The sequence below is a fragment of the Camponotus floridanus genome, unplaced genomic scaffold, assembly GCF_003227725.1.
Source record: "Camponotus floridanus strain SB8 unplaced genomic scaffold, Cflo_v7.5 scaffold129, whole genome shotgun sequence".
Lineage (NCBI taxonomy): Eukaryota > Metazoa > Arthropoda > Insecta > Hymenoptera > Formicidae > Camponotus > Camponotus floridanus.
Window position 1 is genome coordinate 307,500 of NW_020229247.1, and position 14,988 is coordinate 322,487.

The following is a 14,988-nucleotide window of genomic DNA, read 5'->3' on the forward strand; positions in this document are numbered from 1 at the left end:
TTCATTTTCAAGAATTGATATAATGTAGAGTGGTAAATTTATTTTATTCCTATTGTTAACTCGCACGATGGCATCGATTCTTGTCTCGTTTCTAACTCGGGTATCGATACGATATGCGAAATTTATCGATGATACCGTTTCACGCAACACTATCGTTTCGTAATGCGAGCATATTTTCTGTATCGAGTCGAAACCCGAGAACTTAAACCGGATACTGATTTTATAATCCCGTTCTCTCTATGTACGACTTCTCGAGTGGAATCAGTTCCTCATCCGCGGTAGAGAGAGCTTTATGTATTTCAAATAGTCAAACAATGACGGAGAGAACAGAGGAAAGATATGTTCGTGTTACTGTGCTAAGTGTAACGAAAGCTATATAGTTTTCCGCTTTTGTTTATTAGTGGAAATCGGCGAGAAATATTTCGGAAAATCTGAACAAACATTATTATGCAAGGATTGCAATAATCATTTTACACAATTTATTAGAAGGATTCAGGCAACTTGAGGCATTCTTACAGAATCATCCCTTTATGTTAAATCTTCGATTGCTAAAAAAGATTTTACCACTCGCAAGTTATTTACGTATAATATATTTATATACGTATAATAAAACGCGATCGTATAATGATCTGTGAAAGATTAATTTTTCAAAAAACGATGCGAGAATCACGAACGACCGAGACAACTCACCACGATTCGTCTCACGACGTGTGATTCTAAATATATCCATCATATATTTTTGCTTCTCTTGCGGCCTTGCACAATTACTGACTCATATATGATACGATGATTCTGCTTTTGTAATGTTTTGTTTCCTGTTCTCATTGTGCATTTAATATTGACAGTCGTATCGCAATTATATCGCATTCACCTATAATCAGAATTTAACGAATTTTATTAAATAGAAAAGATGTAAATAAGAAAGGATGTAAATAAAATTTTGTTCCTATTTTTTACGAATAAATATTGCAAAGTATTCTTAAAATATCTGGTTAAATTTTACCAGTGTATTCTACTAAATTAATAAAATGCGAATATAAATCCATAAATGCCTTCTCTTCTTGAGTTTAAAAAAAATAATCTCTTTTCAAGTATAAGTATCGATTTTAACAAAAATTCAATGAAAATTATTCGTCAAGATGAAAAAGATAAAAACAGAGATTTATTAGATATTTATTTTTATTGCTAACAAACAAACTAAAATGAATATCCATCTTCGTATCCGTAATAATTATAAAAAATATTTACATGCTTTCCGCTGACATTAAAAATATTAAAAATACAATTTTTAATACTTTAAAAATACAATTTTTAACATTTTTAACGTCAATATGGAAATATATTCGTTGACGTATTCGCATGATATTTTTTTCATTGATATGCGATACGATAGTAAAATTTAATCAAATATTTTTGATACTTTTGATATCAAATAACATTATTATTAATGTAAATGCAATTATACGTTATATGAATACGGGTATACGTTTTTTTTTTTCTGCGCATTATATAATATATGCGAAATATATAATATATTAAGTTTAATGATACTTCGCTTGCGCATGTCTAATTACTTTTCAAGAGCTCATGTCACTGAAAAGAAGCAAACAATTCTATCAAACTAGTCGAAAACAAATCAATATTCTTGTTGCAATCAACGATTATGTATATTCATTTAATTGGAGTCAATGTTCGCTCAATGATAATTAGCGTTGCTATAAAAATAAACATTACATAAATACGTGTGCAACATCGATGAAACATCGATAAAATCCGATCTTTTCAACAGTGAATGTTACTGTGTCACATATTGTAACTTGCATGTGTTTGCGCGCTATCAATGTATGTGTAAAATACAGTATCAATTATCAGGACTGTACTTATTTACGAGCGCATTAGAGGCCTCTCTTTTCAATAACATTATTACAAAAAAAACACATTTTTTCAATACTTATTAAATACTTATTTAATATTTATTTAATACTTATTTAATACTTTTTGAATACTTATTAAATAAGATATATATTGAAGATGTATATAGATATATAGATATATATTAATCTTTAGACTGCCGGGATTTGAGGTGTCAAAACGTCCTTTAAAAGTGCCCAAACTTGTGTCTTGTATCATGCATCAACTATATACAAAGTTCATATCATGGTTCGAGCCGATATATCTTTCCGGCTTTCCGGCAGTCTAAAGGTTAAATAAGATATATATTTAAATACTTATTAAATAAGATATATATTGAATATGTACACACATAGATATAAAAAATGGATAATAAAAATATAAAAGTAAAAAATCATATATACAAATATGTATCAAGAAAGAATAAGAATTTTTTTTTGATTCTGTCATTAACTATGTCATAAAATAACAATAATTATAATGACAGTAATTAATATCTCTACAAGATTAAAAACAACAAAGCAATAGCATTGTAGATATATATATATATATATATATATATATATATATATATATAAATGTTTACTCTTTTATACAAAAAATACATTATCTGAAAAACTACTTGTATATTTGTGCATTCTTTTATATTGATTATTAAATTACTGTTAAATAATAAATTTCGTCATAATTTAGTGCATGCATCTATCCGTATCATGTATTTTTCTTCGAAAAATAAAGCATTACGGCCAGGTTCCCAAGATAAGTACAGCACTGTAATGAACTGTATTTCAGCACGTTTATCACGGATAGCTGTTCAGTATACAACGAACAGTCATCGTGCTAAGATCTCTTCAAACATGAGGTATTATCTCGAGTATTATTGAAACGACATTTAATTTTTATAACATCTCTTTTAACATTTTTGTATTTCTTTAATATTAATTTTAGTATTTCTTGTAGTTCTTTAGTATTAATTATCAAGTAATACCAATAAAAATAATAGAACAAATTTTTAAATATTTTCTAATCGTATTTATATATTTTTCAATATTATTTTATAAGTTTATAAACTTGTTATAAACTTAAACAAAACATTAAAATATAAAAATTATATATAATAATGTATGAAAATTATATATCAAAATATGTAAAAATTAAATGATATTTATGTAATTCTTATTATGACATTATTAAGACTAATTATTATTATATCCATCTGCGAGCATTGATTGCCATATAATAAGTATGCACAATTGAATTGCGACAGAAACACGTCATTTCCTGCCATTCAAAAATATAGACAACATTTCTGAAAAGTTATGATATTCCTTATTTGCACGAACAATACTTTTAGCTATTAATTGTAAGCGGTATGTGTATAAGCAATTTTTTAACTATTAATTGTAGACGTGTATATGTGTAAGCAATTATGTATTATCTCCTTGAAATTTTTCGTTTCTAAAAATACAACAAACATTAGTAGTGACATTGAGAAAATAGATACAAAATTGTTTAATTTAATATAAAGATAATATAATTGATGATATACTTTATCAATTTTTTAAAATAATTTAGTTATCTAATGTTGATGAGTTTCTCTCTCGTCTTTCGAAACAATCTTTAAAAACGATTAAGATAATATTTATTTTCCAGCAAAACACGCAAAAGAATGCCCTCTTATCGGCCTTGGGGCTCGACAGAGGATGGTCGCATAGAATTCGAATCCTTAACAGATGAAACCTTGGAGGGTGCTCTAAAAGTGTTAAGAGAGAGCTTCTTCATCAATGAGAGTGTGTCAAAAGCCGTAGACATAAATTTGGAACCAGGAGCATCCGAAGAACTCGAAGAACTTTGTTTGAACGCTGCTAAGGATGGCGTCAGTGTAGTGGCTATCGATATCACCAGCAACGAGGTTGTTGGCGTCAGCTTCAACAAAATTCAAGTAAGCGAACATTCTACTTTATTTTTTCAAACTTCTTTAGTATAAAATATTAATTTAAAAAATTTAATTTTTTTTAAATTACATTTTATTATATTTAATTTTAATTTTAATTTAATTTTTAATAGTATAAAACTTGCAATGCAAAATGATTTAATATATGTACCTTGAGTAATGTGTTTTTCGATTTCCCAGGTATCCGACAGCAGCACGGAGAAGAGTTACTTTGAGCGTTTCAGCGATGACTGTCAATATAAATCATCCAAGGCTTTGGTGGACTTTATGATAGACATAGACTCGAGGATAAATCTCTTCAAGCATTACAATGTCAATTGCATTCTTGAAATCATGTTTCTGGCGACACATCCCGCCTACGAAAAACGACGAATAGGTGAATTGCTAGTTACTTCATCATTAGAGCTCGGCAAAGAATTAAGACGCGGCAAAAATGTGAGGACACCTGTCACGATACATGGCAGCGATGATTTGTCAAACGCTGACAAGATACCAACCTTGGCTTCTGCGATCATGACGTCCAATTACTCGCAACGAATTGCCACGAAACTCCACTTCGATCAGTTGATAGAAGTTTCCTACGATGATTTCGAATTCAACGGTAAGAAGTACAGTGAAAAAATAAACAAGGTACATCAAAAGTGCGTTTTAGTGGCCAAGAGACTCGCATAGACATAGTCGATAATCGTGCAATTTTATCGTTTCTGTAGACAAAATTTGTGACTTTGTTAACGTTTTTACATTGTATTTCTATCTTCTTTTTACCATCTCTGATTTTCACACATTTAAAAAAAAAGTTATACATAATATAATATATAAACATATAATAATAATATGCATTTATTTATGCATTTATATGTTTATATGCAATATAATTTAATTTTTTGCATAGTAAATTTGATACAAGACTTCAAAGTTATACGGTAGAAAAACATAGAAAAGCATACAGATAATTTATCTGTATCTTTAGAATGCATGAGAAAGTCAATAGATGATTTATCTTCGGAACGTTGTTTGTTCAAAAGATATTTTGCAGTAAGATATTAAAAAACCGATATTAGAGTGTCGATATTAGAGGTAGAGATAATTCTTTTTTAAGTGCTGAAAAGTTAATTAAATGTCTGATCAGGTGTTTATAATCTATTTAATACATCAACATATGTATAAAATCGCATTATTATGTTTAATTTTATACATCAATTCTTTTTCTTATCAATCTTAATATTTTTTACTCAAGAAAAAATAATTCATTTTTAAATTAAGAACTTTGTGATAAAAATTAATATATGATTTATTAGATTTGAAGGAATTTTCATGTAAAATTCATAATCTTTTTTAATCTGTTATTTAAAAAAAAATTTTATATCCGATTTCGTCAACAACTTATATATGCGATTAAAAAAAATTTTCTAGAGAAAAAAATAGAATTTCTTATAATATATATAAGAATTAGAATAATTATAATATTAAGAATATTAAGAAAAAATAATGTTCTATGCAATCAAAAAATATGTTGTATTCTATAATATGGAACATATTTAACTATGCTATAAAATATATTAGAGTTGCATGCAAATACAAGTAAATACATTACAGAGGACAAATTGCGCATTGATGTTATTTGAATACGTTGCTAGTAATCACGACAATGCCATGATAGAATAATGTTCAAAAGAGATGTTCTATGACATCACACATAATAGAAATATAGTCAATTGCGAAGGAAAAATGTATTAGACTAAAAGATCTCATGCACGCAATGACAATAAAGATTAGTTGTAGGATTAGTAACATATTTTTAAGATTACATAATATGTTAATATGAAGGCTATTTTTATCGTTATTTGTCTGAATCAAGCGTCAGTTTTATAAAGTTATGCAATGTTGCGAGGGATCAAATATGATTTAAAAAAAAAAAAGAAAAGAAAAATCAAATATTTATAAATTTTTTTTTTCCGATGATTTTGTGACTTTTTTTCTCACATCCCTCTTTTACTAAATAAGTATTAAGTATTGGACATATCAATTATATAATTTATAATTTTTTTCTGTACAATTAATATATTAATATAAATATTATATAATATATAGAATATTTTGCATAATTAATAAATTAATCTTAGATATTATATATAATTATATATGTATATATATATATATGTATATATATATATATATATATATATATATATATATTGAATATTATAATTATTAAATGAAATAAAAATTATAGATTACATAATGATTTAATAAATTTGAATATTGTTTACAAACGAACTCATAAAAAACGAGAAAGAAAGATACAAATCTTCTCCTATTATAATAAAGTAAATAAAATGTGATAACGATAACGAAAGAAGATAATGCTCAACATAATGCTTTACAATGTCTTAATAATTACGCATAAAAATTGCGTGACTAGTTATCATATTGCTACGATATAGTATCTGCGAAACATACTCGAGAACTTGATCGAATTTTTATTCCGATTAGTTTATAAAGAACATGCACTGTGCTGGCAGTAGACATTATTCGTGAATTAATTAGGCAGAAGACAGCAAGAAGTACAGACATATCTCATTTGGTGCATCAAAATGAAGTCTCGTTTCTTTTCGTCGATTAAAACTATAATTTAAGGAAGAAAATATCTCTAAAAATTATAAATATATAAATATATTTATAATTTATGACATAAGATACCTGTGTGTGCTCCAAGAGACAAATTTCATGAAATTAACGGAATTTTTTATAATTAAAAAAAGAAACGCAAAACACGAGTTTTTAAATATTTTTGACAATATTCTTTATATAGTGATCATCGTATTCAGCCAATTGAGTGTAAATGTTTATAGTGCAAAAATTTACGCTCAATAAAGTTATCGGATCCGACACAACGCGAAATCTCATTAGAAAAATCGGAGAAACGGGATGCGCAAGACAAGTATAAACTCACGCTTTCGTATCGATCAGCTATAGCGATAGCTATAGCGTTTCTTCCAGGCAAAGCTCAGATCAACTATGCCCGTCTGTCTCGGGACCGATCGCACCGGGGCCATCGAATTCAGGATCCTCAGCAAGGACCGAATCGAGGACGCCCTGACTGTGCAATGGCAATCGATGCGCCAGGAGTGCATCGCGATCGGCGTGGGAATGTTCGAGGATTCCGGTGCACCTGAAGAGATGCAACTGGTCTTCAGAGAAGTCATTAAGGACGGATGCACGGTGATCGCGGTCGATCGATCAGACCGTGTTGTCGCCGTGGCATTCAACAAGTTATACGCAAGTATAGTATATACATAGCGTTACATTGAAGATTGACGTTAGACCAGAGTCATGCATTATTAAATATTTTGTGATATTGTTTAAATAATCAATGATTCATTCTCGATATCTCTGCATATGTTATCATGTATTGATATATTAATTAATAAGCAATTCACGCATCGATATCTTTAATAATTAAAAATTAATAATTAAAAATTGCGATATAGTATATTAGAAATTTTCAAAATCAGGAGTATTATTTTTTTACTTGCATTACATATTTTAGTTGATGTATGTATGTCGGATGCTGTGGACGTATTAAAATTGAGAACAGATAAAACTGAGGAGAATTATTATAGCTTGCACGAAATGTGTATTTATATTTTTAGGCGCCTCCTAAGTCGGGAGAAACGGATTCCTTCGCTCTTTTTATAGAAAATAATATCAAACATCGCTCGTGCCGAGATCTGATTGAGTTCCTTGATGACGTGAGTTTGTTACTTAAATCATTTTACACTGCAATCAACAATACGAGCGCTTTTTTCTTCATATCTTCAATTCTTTCGTCATAAATAATGATAAGAATATCACAGCTATCGTTACTTTTTCGTGATAATAATTAATCTTCATAAGCTACTAGCATACATCATCTCGTTTAAAGGAACTTTACATTTGCTTCAAGTAAAATAAAAAATTATTTTTATACAAAGTATTTTTATCTTATCATATCATTAGTTGCATTTGTTTGCCGCTTTAAAATTTAAAAAGTCTAAAGTATTCATTGTTTTGCTAATAAATATCAAAAATGCCTCTAAATAATTCTTCATTAAATATAAAAAAAATCGTACAAAAATTTTTATAAAATATGTAATTAAAAAAACATATGTGCCTCTGTGTCAATTATCTACGAATTGTAGGTGAAGATCGCGTTTTTCCCTTTTATTAAATCGAATTTTACAATATGTTCTATCGCTTGATCGAAATATACTTACTTATAGTCAAATTTGACAAACTTATCATTTATCAAGAATCATGTTATCAGGTGGAATCACGAGTAGACATCTTTCAAAAATACAACGCGCGTGGTGCCATGGAAATTTTCTATATAGGCACAGATCCGGAATGTCAAGCTCGTGGGATCGGCCGACAAATCACGAACAAGAGTCTCGAAGTCGCGCGCGGATTGCGCACCAGGAAGCTGAAGCAGGTCTGCGTAGCCGATAAAATCGTCAATGAACACGTACGACCAGAAGTGGCGTTCGCCGTTGCTGCTTCGGTATACAGCCAACGAATTATGGAAAAGCTGAACTTCGAGATTCTCGCCGAGGCGCGATATGAAGATTATATACGCGGTGGCAAAAAAATGTCGGATAGAATAGGTAATGTACACAAGACAGTTAAATTTGTCGCTCGCAAAATTTGATAATATCGGATTTCTGCTTGTATTTTGAGTAAACGGAGTAGTCTTTATGTCAAAATTACATCAATTTTAGAAATTTGCCTTGAAAAAGGAAACAATAATTTAATTAAAAAATTACGTAAGAAAAATTTACAATATGATAATAAAATAAATAGCGTGTGAAATTATGAAACTATATTTAAATAGTAATTATATTAATAAACTAATTGAACTAAGAATAATAATTCCAATTTGGCTTCATAATATCAATAAATTATATATATATATATATATATATATATATATATAATAAATTAAAAATAATAATAAATTATATATAATATATAATAAGTTAAAAATATGATAATTATAAAAAAAGGAAATAATGTTAGCTTGTTTACACTACCCTTCTTTAAACTATTAACAAAATACTGAAGACAAAATTCATCAATATTAAATCAATATTAAATCGTACTCAAAAATATCTATTTTTTGCAAAGCAATAAAGTTATATAACTATAATATAAATGCAAAGAGATTTAATTAATTAAGAATTACGCTATCGCTTGATTTTGATCTGAAATATGAATGAAATATATTTCGGATAGGAAAAAATATAACAATGACTTTTTTTATATAAGTATATATATGTATAGATGTATATATTAATACATTTAATGTATCATGTTTGTATCCGGAAAACGCTCAAGACTACGATGCAATGAACATCATAACTTTGAGCAAAACTGCATTTTCATTCCTAAATCATTTTCCACAAAATTATATGATGCGACCTGACATCTCTAACAAACTGCAAGCGAACTATCGCAGACAATAAATAATACAATAATATATTATAATAATATATTATTCTCAACACACAATTTACAACATCTGGATCGCAATTGTCACGATTATGTCTAAAGGTACTTCGATAAAGCCACAGAAGACGGTAACAGTCGTACGCGATTAATGTAATATAATTTCCGCGATTTCGCGTTTTGACAGCCAATGACGGAATTATTGTACGGAAATAATTAATCTATTGCTTATATGATATTTGTCTCCGTATTCGAGAAACTCTCAATAAGTACTATCAATAACCCTCGCGCATATTTGCTTTCTCTAAAGGCGCGACGATTGGAACTTTATGTAATGCTTTATTAGGAAGACACACCCAGCGTATAATAAATGTTCAGTAAAGATACATTTGTTGAGATATTTGAAAAAAACGTGAAAACCGTGCGAAAAAAGGTGCTTATTTATTGCATAACGAGGAAGATAACATATAACTCGATTATTGCATTTTGATATTCGATTTTGTGTGGAGAAAATGCGCCACGAATTAAATATTATTGCATTAAAGTTTCTAAAGTCTTCACTAAAGTTAGTGAAATCGGTTAAGGGCGAAGGAAAAACATTGTGTCTAACAATTCTTTAAATTGCACTTCAATTCCTGCAACTGAGTTCTTAGCTTTATGTTATATAAGTGCGTATATTGGCGTCTATAAATAAATTATCGAGTCTCTATTACACTACTACCCGTCGCACACACATATTTATATATTTAATAGAGTTAACAAATATGTAGAATATTATATAACATATATGTATATATGTAGAAAGTGTATGCGGAAGAAATCTGTCCTTGTACACGTTTGAAATTGAAAGCTCTGGTGCAATTTAAGAGGAGTTAAGTTCAAATTTCATGAAAAACTACATCTCTTCTAACATTAAAAAAAAACGAAAAATAATGCAAAGAGTATCAATCGATTAAAAATTAAAAACAACAAATAAAAAATTATCTATGCCCATCTTTATTAAAACAATGTTATATTTATTAGATAGTTAGATTTTTGGAATGTTAAGATTTCTAGAAAAAAAATGTTAAGATCTCTAAGAGAGAAACCTCTTGAAAAATAATAAAATGTACTTTTTTCTTGCGCCAAAGCCTTCAATCAGTTTAATTATTTTTATGCTAAACAACGCGCAAGAGTATAATCAACTTCATTAAGAAGGCTACTACTACGACATTCAGCGGTAGTCGATTTATAATAGGCGAAGCTACTGAGATTGCAAGAGACGGAGAGAGTGGCGCACCTAATTTTATTATCGTTGCACTCAGTCAACCGTTAATAAGTTACTTTCCTTTAAAACGCTTCGCTATTACTGCTATTGTAAAAAATGTGGACGTATAACTGTTTTCCTTCCAGTATATGTATATATATATATATGTATATATAGAATACGATATTGACACACTTCCAACAAAGTTAATATTTTCCTCTCTGACTTATAGTCTAATTAACTTACAGCCTAAATTCAGTAATCGCTGCCAACGAACTACATCGCGTGTCACTTTTGACACCCGACAAATATATAACGACACTTATGTATTATTACTGTTGTTATTATCATTATTATTCGAAATAGTAATGCAAATGCGTGTGAATACACTTATTGTTAGTTCAAGTCGAGTCACTCGAGACTTGTAAGTTTTGGCACGAATAATCATTTTTTTCGTTCATTCTGAGATCACTCTGAGCCGCTTTTGAACTTTTGATTTTTCTTTTTGTTCTTCCAGAGAAATTTGATTACTTAATGGTTTTATTCCGGGGAGAAGAGGAGTACAAAGTTAGAATAAACAGTTAAACATAAGTGTACGAAAAGCAAATGTTCTGCGGTCTTGAAAGAAAAATTTCAAAAGATTATAAAAAAATTTGATCATAAAGTATCTTTTTCCATAAGTGTACTGTTTGCTCGTGCACATATAAGTATAATTAAAACCATGTATTTATGTTACAAGAATTTTCCATGGATTACTTTTGTCCTCGTAAAAATAAAAATAATATGGGAGAAAATATAAACAATAGAATAAAAATAAAATAGTAAAATAAAAGTCGCTTTTACATCCATAGAAATATATAAATAAAACATTTCTGTATTATAAACATTTGACATTTATAAATTCTTTTCAAGTGAAACATCAACATAATACGTACTACATTTTTAGCAGTTTATGGAAGATGAATAGAAGAAATAAATGTAATAAAAAATCTGAAATAAAATACTTACAAAAATAAAAGTAATCCGTAGAAAATTCCCAAGCGTAAATAAATACATAAATAATAAATTTTCATTGCATATATTATACGTATATGTGAACAAACGATATATCTATAAAAAAGATACTCTTCTACAAGGGGAAGACTAAGATACTTTGGAGGAAATATGTAATCTTACGTAATTGGCACTCTGATTGATGAAAAGGAAGACATGCCTTGCTGGGAATTTTTGCTAACAGCGTAAACGGGCGGTTAACATGATTTGAAAACTTTCATCCGCTATGAAATTTTACAGGGCGAACGCTATTTACCGCGCACGGTCAGGACATACTAGTTCGTAATAGTTTGTGCGCTAAAGTTAGTGATAGAATAATGTCTATCGCATCAGTGGAACGTCGTGGAGAGATATCACACACATACGCACGCGTGCGCACGTATCTCACTCGAGCTTACCACTTGAATACCTCCCACTGTGGAGGAAATACTAAAGTGGATGTTGCAAATTTGTGCAGCAGATATAGTACTGTCTTCTCACAAGTTTGGACGAAATACGCTACGCTATCGCGTGCAATCCGCGCGCGCAGAAACTGCGAGTGTTGCAGGAAGCTGGCTCGAATATGAAATGCAGTCGTGAATCGTTAGAAAATTTAAGCTGTCGCAATGCAATTTTCCATGATTCCACCTCATCAAGGAAATCTCTGCACTTTCTGTTCTCGTAACATTCATATATCTCATATATCTCATACTTATTTAATTACGTTTAATGAACTCTTGCAAATAATTTAATAAAGATTAATTAGTTGATTAATTTATTAGCTGAATTTGCAAGTACCAAATGTCATTTCAAATTCAACTCAATAACTTCTCCAATCTAGAATGAAAAATTGCAATATTCGTATCAGTTTGTCGTCTTTTTCAACATCATTATTCAAGAGTTATATGTATTTCTAAAAAAACAAATATATAATTAATTTAATGTTGAAAAATTAATTTTAAATAATGAGAAAGAAATATTCGTAATGATTAAACGAATAATTAAAATATATAAAATATTCAATATCTCACTTCTAGCTTTTTTTCCCACTAATGAACACGTTCGAGCTTGGAAACTTATCAAGATTGCAACAATCTTAACTAAAGGTGTTCCTGTGCACGCAGATTCGCAGCTAAAAAAGTACTTTCCGCTTATACTTTGTCTTTCTTACCTTTCTAAATCCAATTTTCAGTACACATGTAATTTGAAATTGTTCGAAAAAATATATAAAACATCTCGTCATATCAAAATAAAATATAAATCGGCTATAACGTCGTCGCGCGCGCGCGTTTACGTTTGGCAAATACATAGGAAACATTCGCTCTCTCCTTCTTTTCCCACGCACTATTCTTTTTTTTTCACGAAAAGGGAAACATACAGATATATGGGCGCTATTTCTTATCACAAAAACGCGCGCGCGTCACAATCTCATTTCTCCACATTCGAAAAAATGAATCTTGCGAACGCGTGCGCGCATAAATTGCATTTAAGACAATGTAGCCGTTCAAAAATCTTCGGCCGTCTTCCACCAATGTCAGTTAAATCTGGTTTAATTCTTTTTGTAACTTCGTAATATCTTATAATTCTTGATACGTTGATTTCAATCTCGATTGAATAATATCAACGTATACACACATGTGACACATTATGATTATTATTTACTTAAATAAAAGATATCGATTTAAAACGGGTATCTCTTTAGTAATTTAAAGTTTAATTTATTTTTATTTTATTTTCTTTATTCTTAAAAAAAAAGTTAATTAAATCACAATCGGAGATAACTGACATTGGTGGAATTTGTAATCTTGTGCCGATTGGCGAAAAATGTAAATGCGAATCGAGATTTTTACCTTCTTGATCTCGCTATCGAAGGAAAAACATCAGTGTCTGAAAACAGTCGACAAAATATATCTGTCAAATGTACAACAATAACATTATTATTCCGATTATTCGGTGGACTTTGCCTCGTTTAAGTTCATTTATTCCGATCGATTTGACGTAAAAGCAACGCTTCCTTTCATCGTCCCGTCAATTCAATCAGAATTCATTTGTATGGATCACCGTAGTTAGTATGGACCTGATCGCGAGGCCAGACCAAATGCTACAGAGAGATTCATCTGTGACAAGGCTCGTGCGGCTGAATATCGGGCGGCTGAATGGTCTGGTAAGGAAGCTGAGTGTCTCTGAAGTGCGATCTGACGAGCAAACCGAGACCCAGCAGCACAACAGGAAGACCGAGCAAGGCGCAGATCAGCTCGCCCGTCACTCCTGGAGACCAGGAGATGGAACCTATTTCAAGGTTCTCTTCAGAAACAGCTTGTAATCGAACTACGCTCGAGTACACTTCATTTTCAAGTATTACAGCGAAGCTCGAGATATTTACATGCACTCATCATGTGTTATGAGAGTCATAAATAAACATGACTATAATAAATGACGTTGTAATAAAAGTTGTAAGAGAAAAAGAAAAAATACACTCTATATTAAAATTAAATTCTTCCTAGATTTAAAACTCATGCGACAAAGTAAAAATAGAAAATTTGAAATTAATTAAAAAAGCTTTTATAACTTAAAGATTAAATTTCCTAAATATATACAGAGATTTTAAATTCATAACTGCAAAAAATAAATTGTTATCAATCCTAATTGATTGATTTATTCTTTAAGCAAGAATAGCTTTAACCTGTCAATATTAAAATATCGTGGAACAAGTTTCGAAACTATGATAAAGTGCATGCATTATTTATTTACCCCCGTGTAAGTCGACGTCCATCCTGTAAATACTCCACCAGATACCGGACAACGGAAGCGACACGGTTGCGGTGGCCACGCTAAATACCGCGCTCTCACACAAGGACAGGAAGTTGAGGATCGAGATCGAGAAAACGATGTAAGCGAATAGAAAAGTCCATCCATGGCTGGACACGTTCGAGCACATTTTGCCGCCTTTAAAATGGCACGTCAGTCCCTGCTCGATAGTACGATACAATTCTACAGGCGATAAGCCCTGAAATACCATTAAAAAAATTATTTAATTAAGTAGAGAATATTTAGCTGTCTATAAGGTTTCTCTAAAAGATAAAATAATTATTTTTGTTTGTTGCAGACGTTTTTCTACTGTAATGATTAATGACATAAGAAACTTGGAGTAAATTGTCAATAAACAAAAAAAATTTTAATTTATTATTTAAAATATTTAAATTCTTAATTAATTCAAAAAGTAAGAAAATCATATTAAATGTTAGCTCTAAAGATCGATTCTTCTTCATGACATAAGTATATTTTCAAATTAAAAAATATTTATAAAAAATCGAAAATAAAAGATTTTTATTATGGAAATCTCTGAAAAATCCGAAAAATC

General features: G+C 29.8%; 3 protein-coding genes across 7 annotated transcripts in view; 2 read left to right on the forward strand and 1 right to left on the reverse strand.

The window, feature by feature from the left end:
- Positions 1-175: 175 nt before the first annotated feature.
- On the forward strand, positions 176-4,676 carry LOC105258713. Of its 2 annotated transcripts, none has more exons than XM_011270164.3 (3): positions 176-341; positions 3,565-3,853; positions 4,046-4,676. In XM_011270164.3, exons 2-3 carry the CDS (start codon positions 3,581-3,583, stop codon positions 4,535-4,537), a joined length of 765 nt encoding a protein of 254 aa, XP_011268466.1. In that variant the 5' UTR covers positions 176-341; positions 3,565-3,580; the 3' UTR covers positions 4,538-4,676. The 2 variants fall into 2 exon arrangements, with proteins under 2 accessions (XP_011268466.1, XP_011268465.1); XM_011270163.3 differs by lacking the exon at positions 176-341 and adding an exon at positions 2,557-2,773 and having other exon boundaries at positions 4,046-4,675.
- A 1,520-nt stretch (positions 4,677-6,196) lies between these two features.
- Positions 6,197-8,688, forward strand: LOC105258717. The gene is made up of 3 exons (XM_011270173.3): positions 6,197-7,144; positions 7,519-7,617; positions 8,172-8,688. The coding sequence occupies exons 1-3, from the start codon at positions 6,884-6,886 to the stop codon at positions 8,550-8,552; spliced, it is 741 nt and encodes a 246-aa protein (XP_011268475.1). The 5' UTR covers positions 6,197-6,883; the 3' UTR covers positions 8,553-8,688.
- A 3,965-nt stretch (positions 8,689-12,653) lies between these two features.
- Positions 12,654-14,988, reverse strand: part of LOC105258715 — a 90,997-nt gene continuing 88,662 nt past the window's right edge. For all 4 annotated transcript variants that reach the window (XM_025405975.1, XM_025405974.1, XM_011270170.3 and 1 more), the window contains 2 exons: positions 14,379-14,634; positions 12,654-13,916 (listed from right to left, as the gene is read on the reverse strand). In XM_025405975.1, coding sequence (XP_025261760.1) covers positions 13,741-13,916; positions 14,379-14,634 — 432 coding nt within the window. In that variant the 3' untranslated portion in view covers positions 12,654-13,740. The remainder of the gene's footprint in view (positions 13,917-14,378; positions 14,635-14,988) is intronic.

Coding starts and splice junctions, on each gene's coding strand:
- LOC105258717 (XM_011270173.3), top strand. CDS start 6,884: ATGCCCGTCTGTCTCGGGACCGATCGCACCGGGGCCATCGAATTCAGG. Junction 7,145..7,518: donor TGGCATTCAACAAGTTATAC/GCAAGTATAGTA, acceptor TTATATTTTTAG/GCGCCTCCTAAGTCGGGAGA. Junction 7,618..8,171: donor TGATTGAGTTCCTTGATGAC/GTGAGTTTGTTA, acceptor TCATGTTATCAG/GTGGAATCACGAGTAGACAT.
- LOC105258713 (XM_011270163.3), top strand. CDS start 2,625: ATGTATTTTTCTTCGAAAAATAAAGCATTACGGCCAGGTTCCCAAGAT. Junction 2,774..3,564: donor AAGATCTCTTCAAACATGAG/GTATTATCTCGA, acceptor TTTATTTTCCAG/CAAAACACGCAAAAGAATGC. Junction 3,854..4,045: donor TCAGCTTCAACAAAATTCAA/GTAAGCGAACAT, acceptor TCGATTTCCCAG/GTATCCGACAGCAGCACGGA.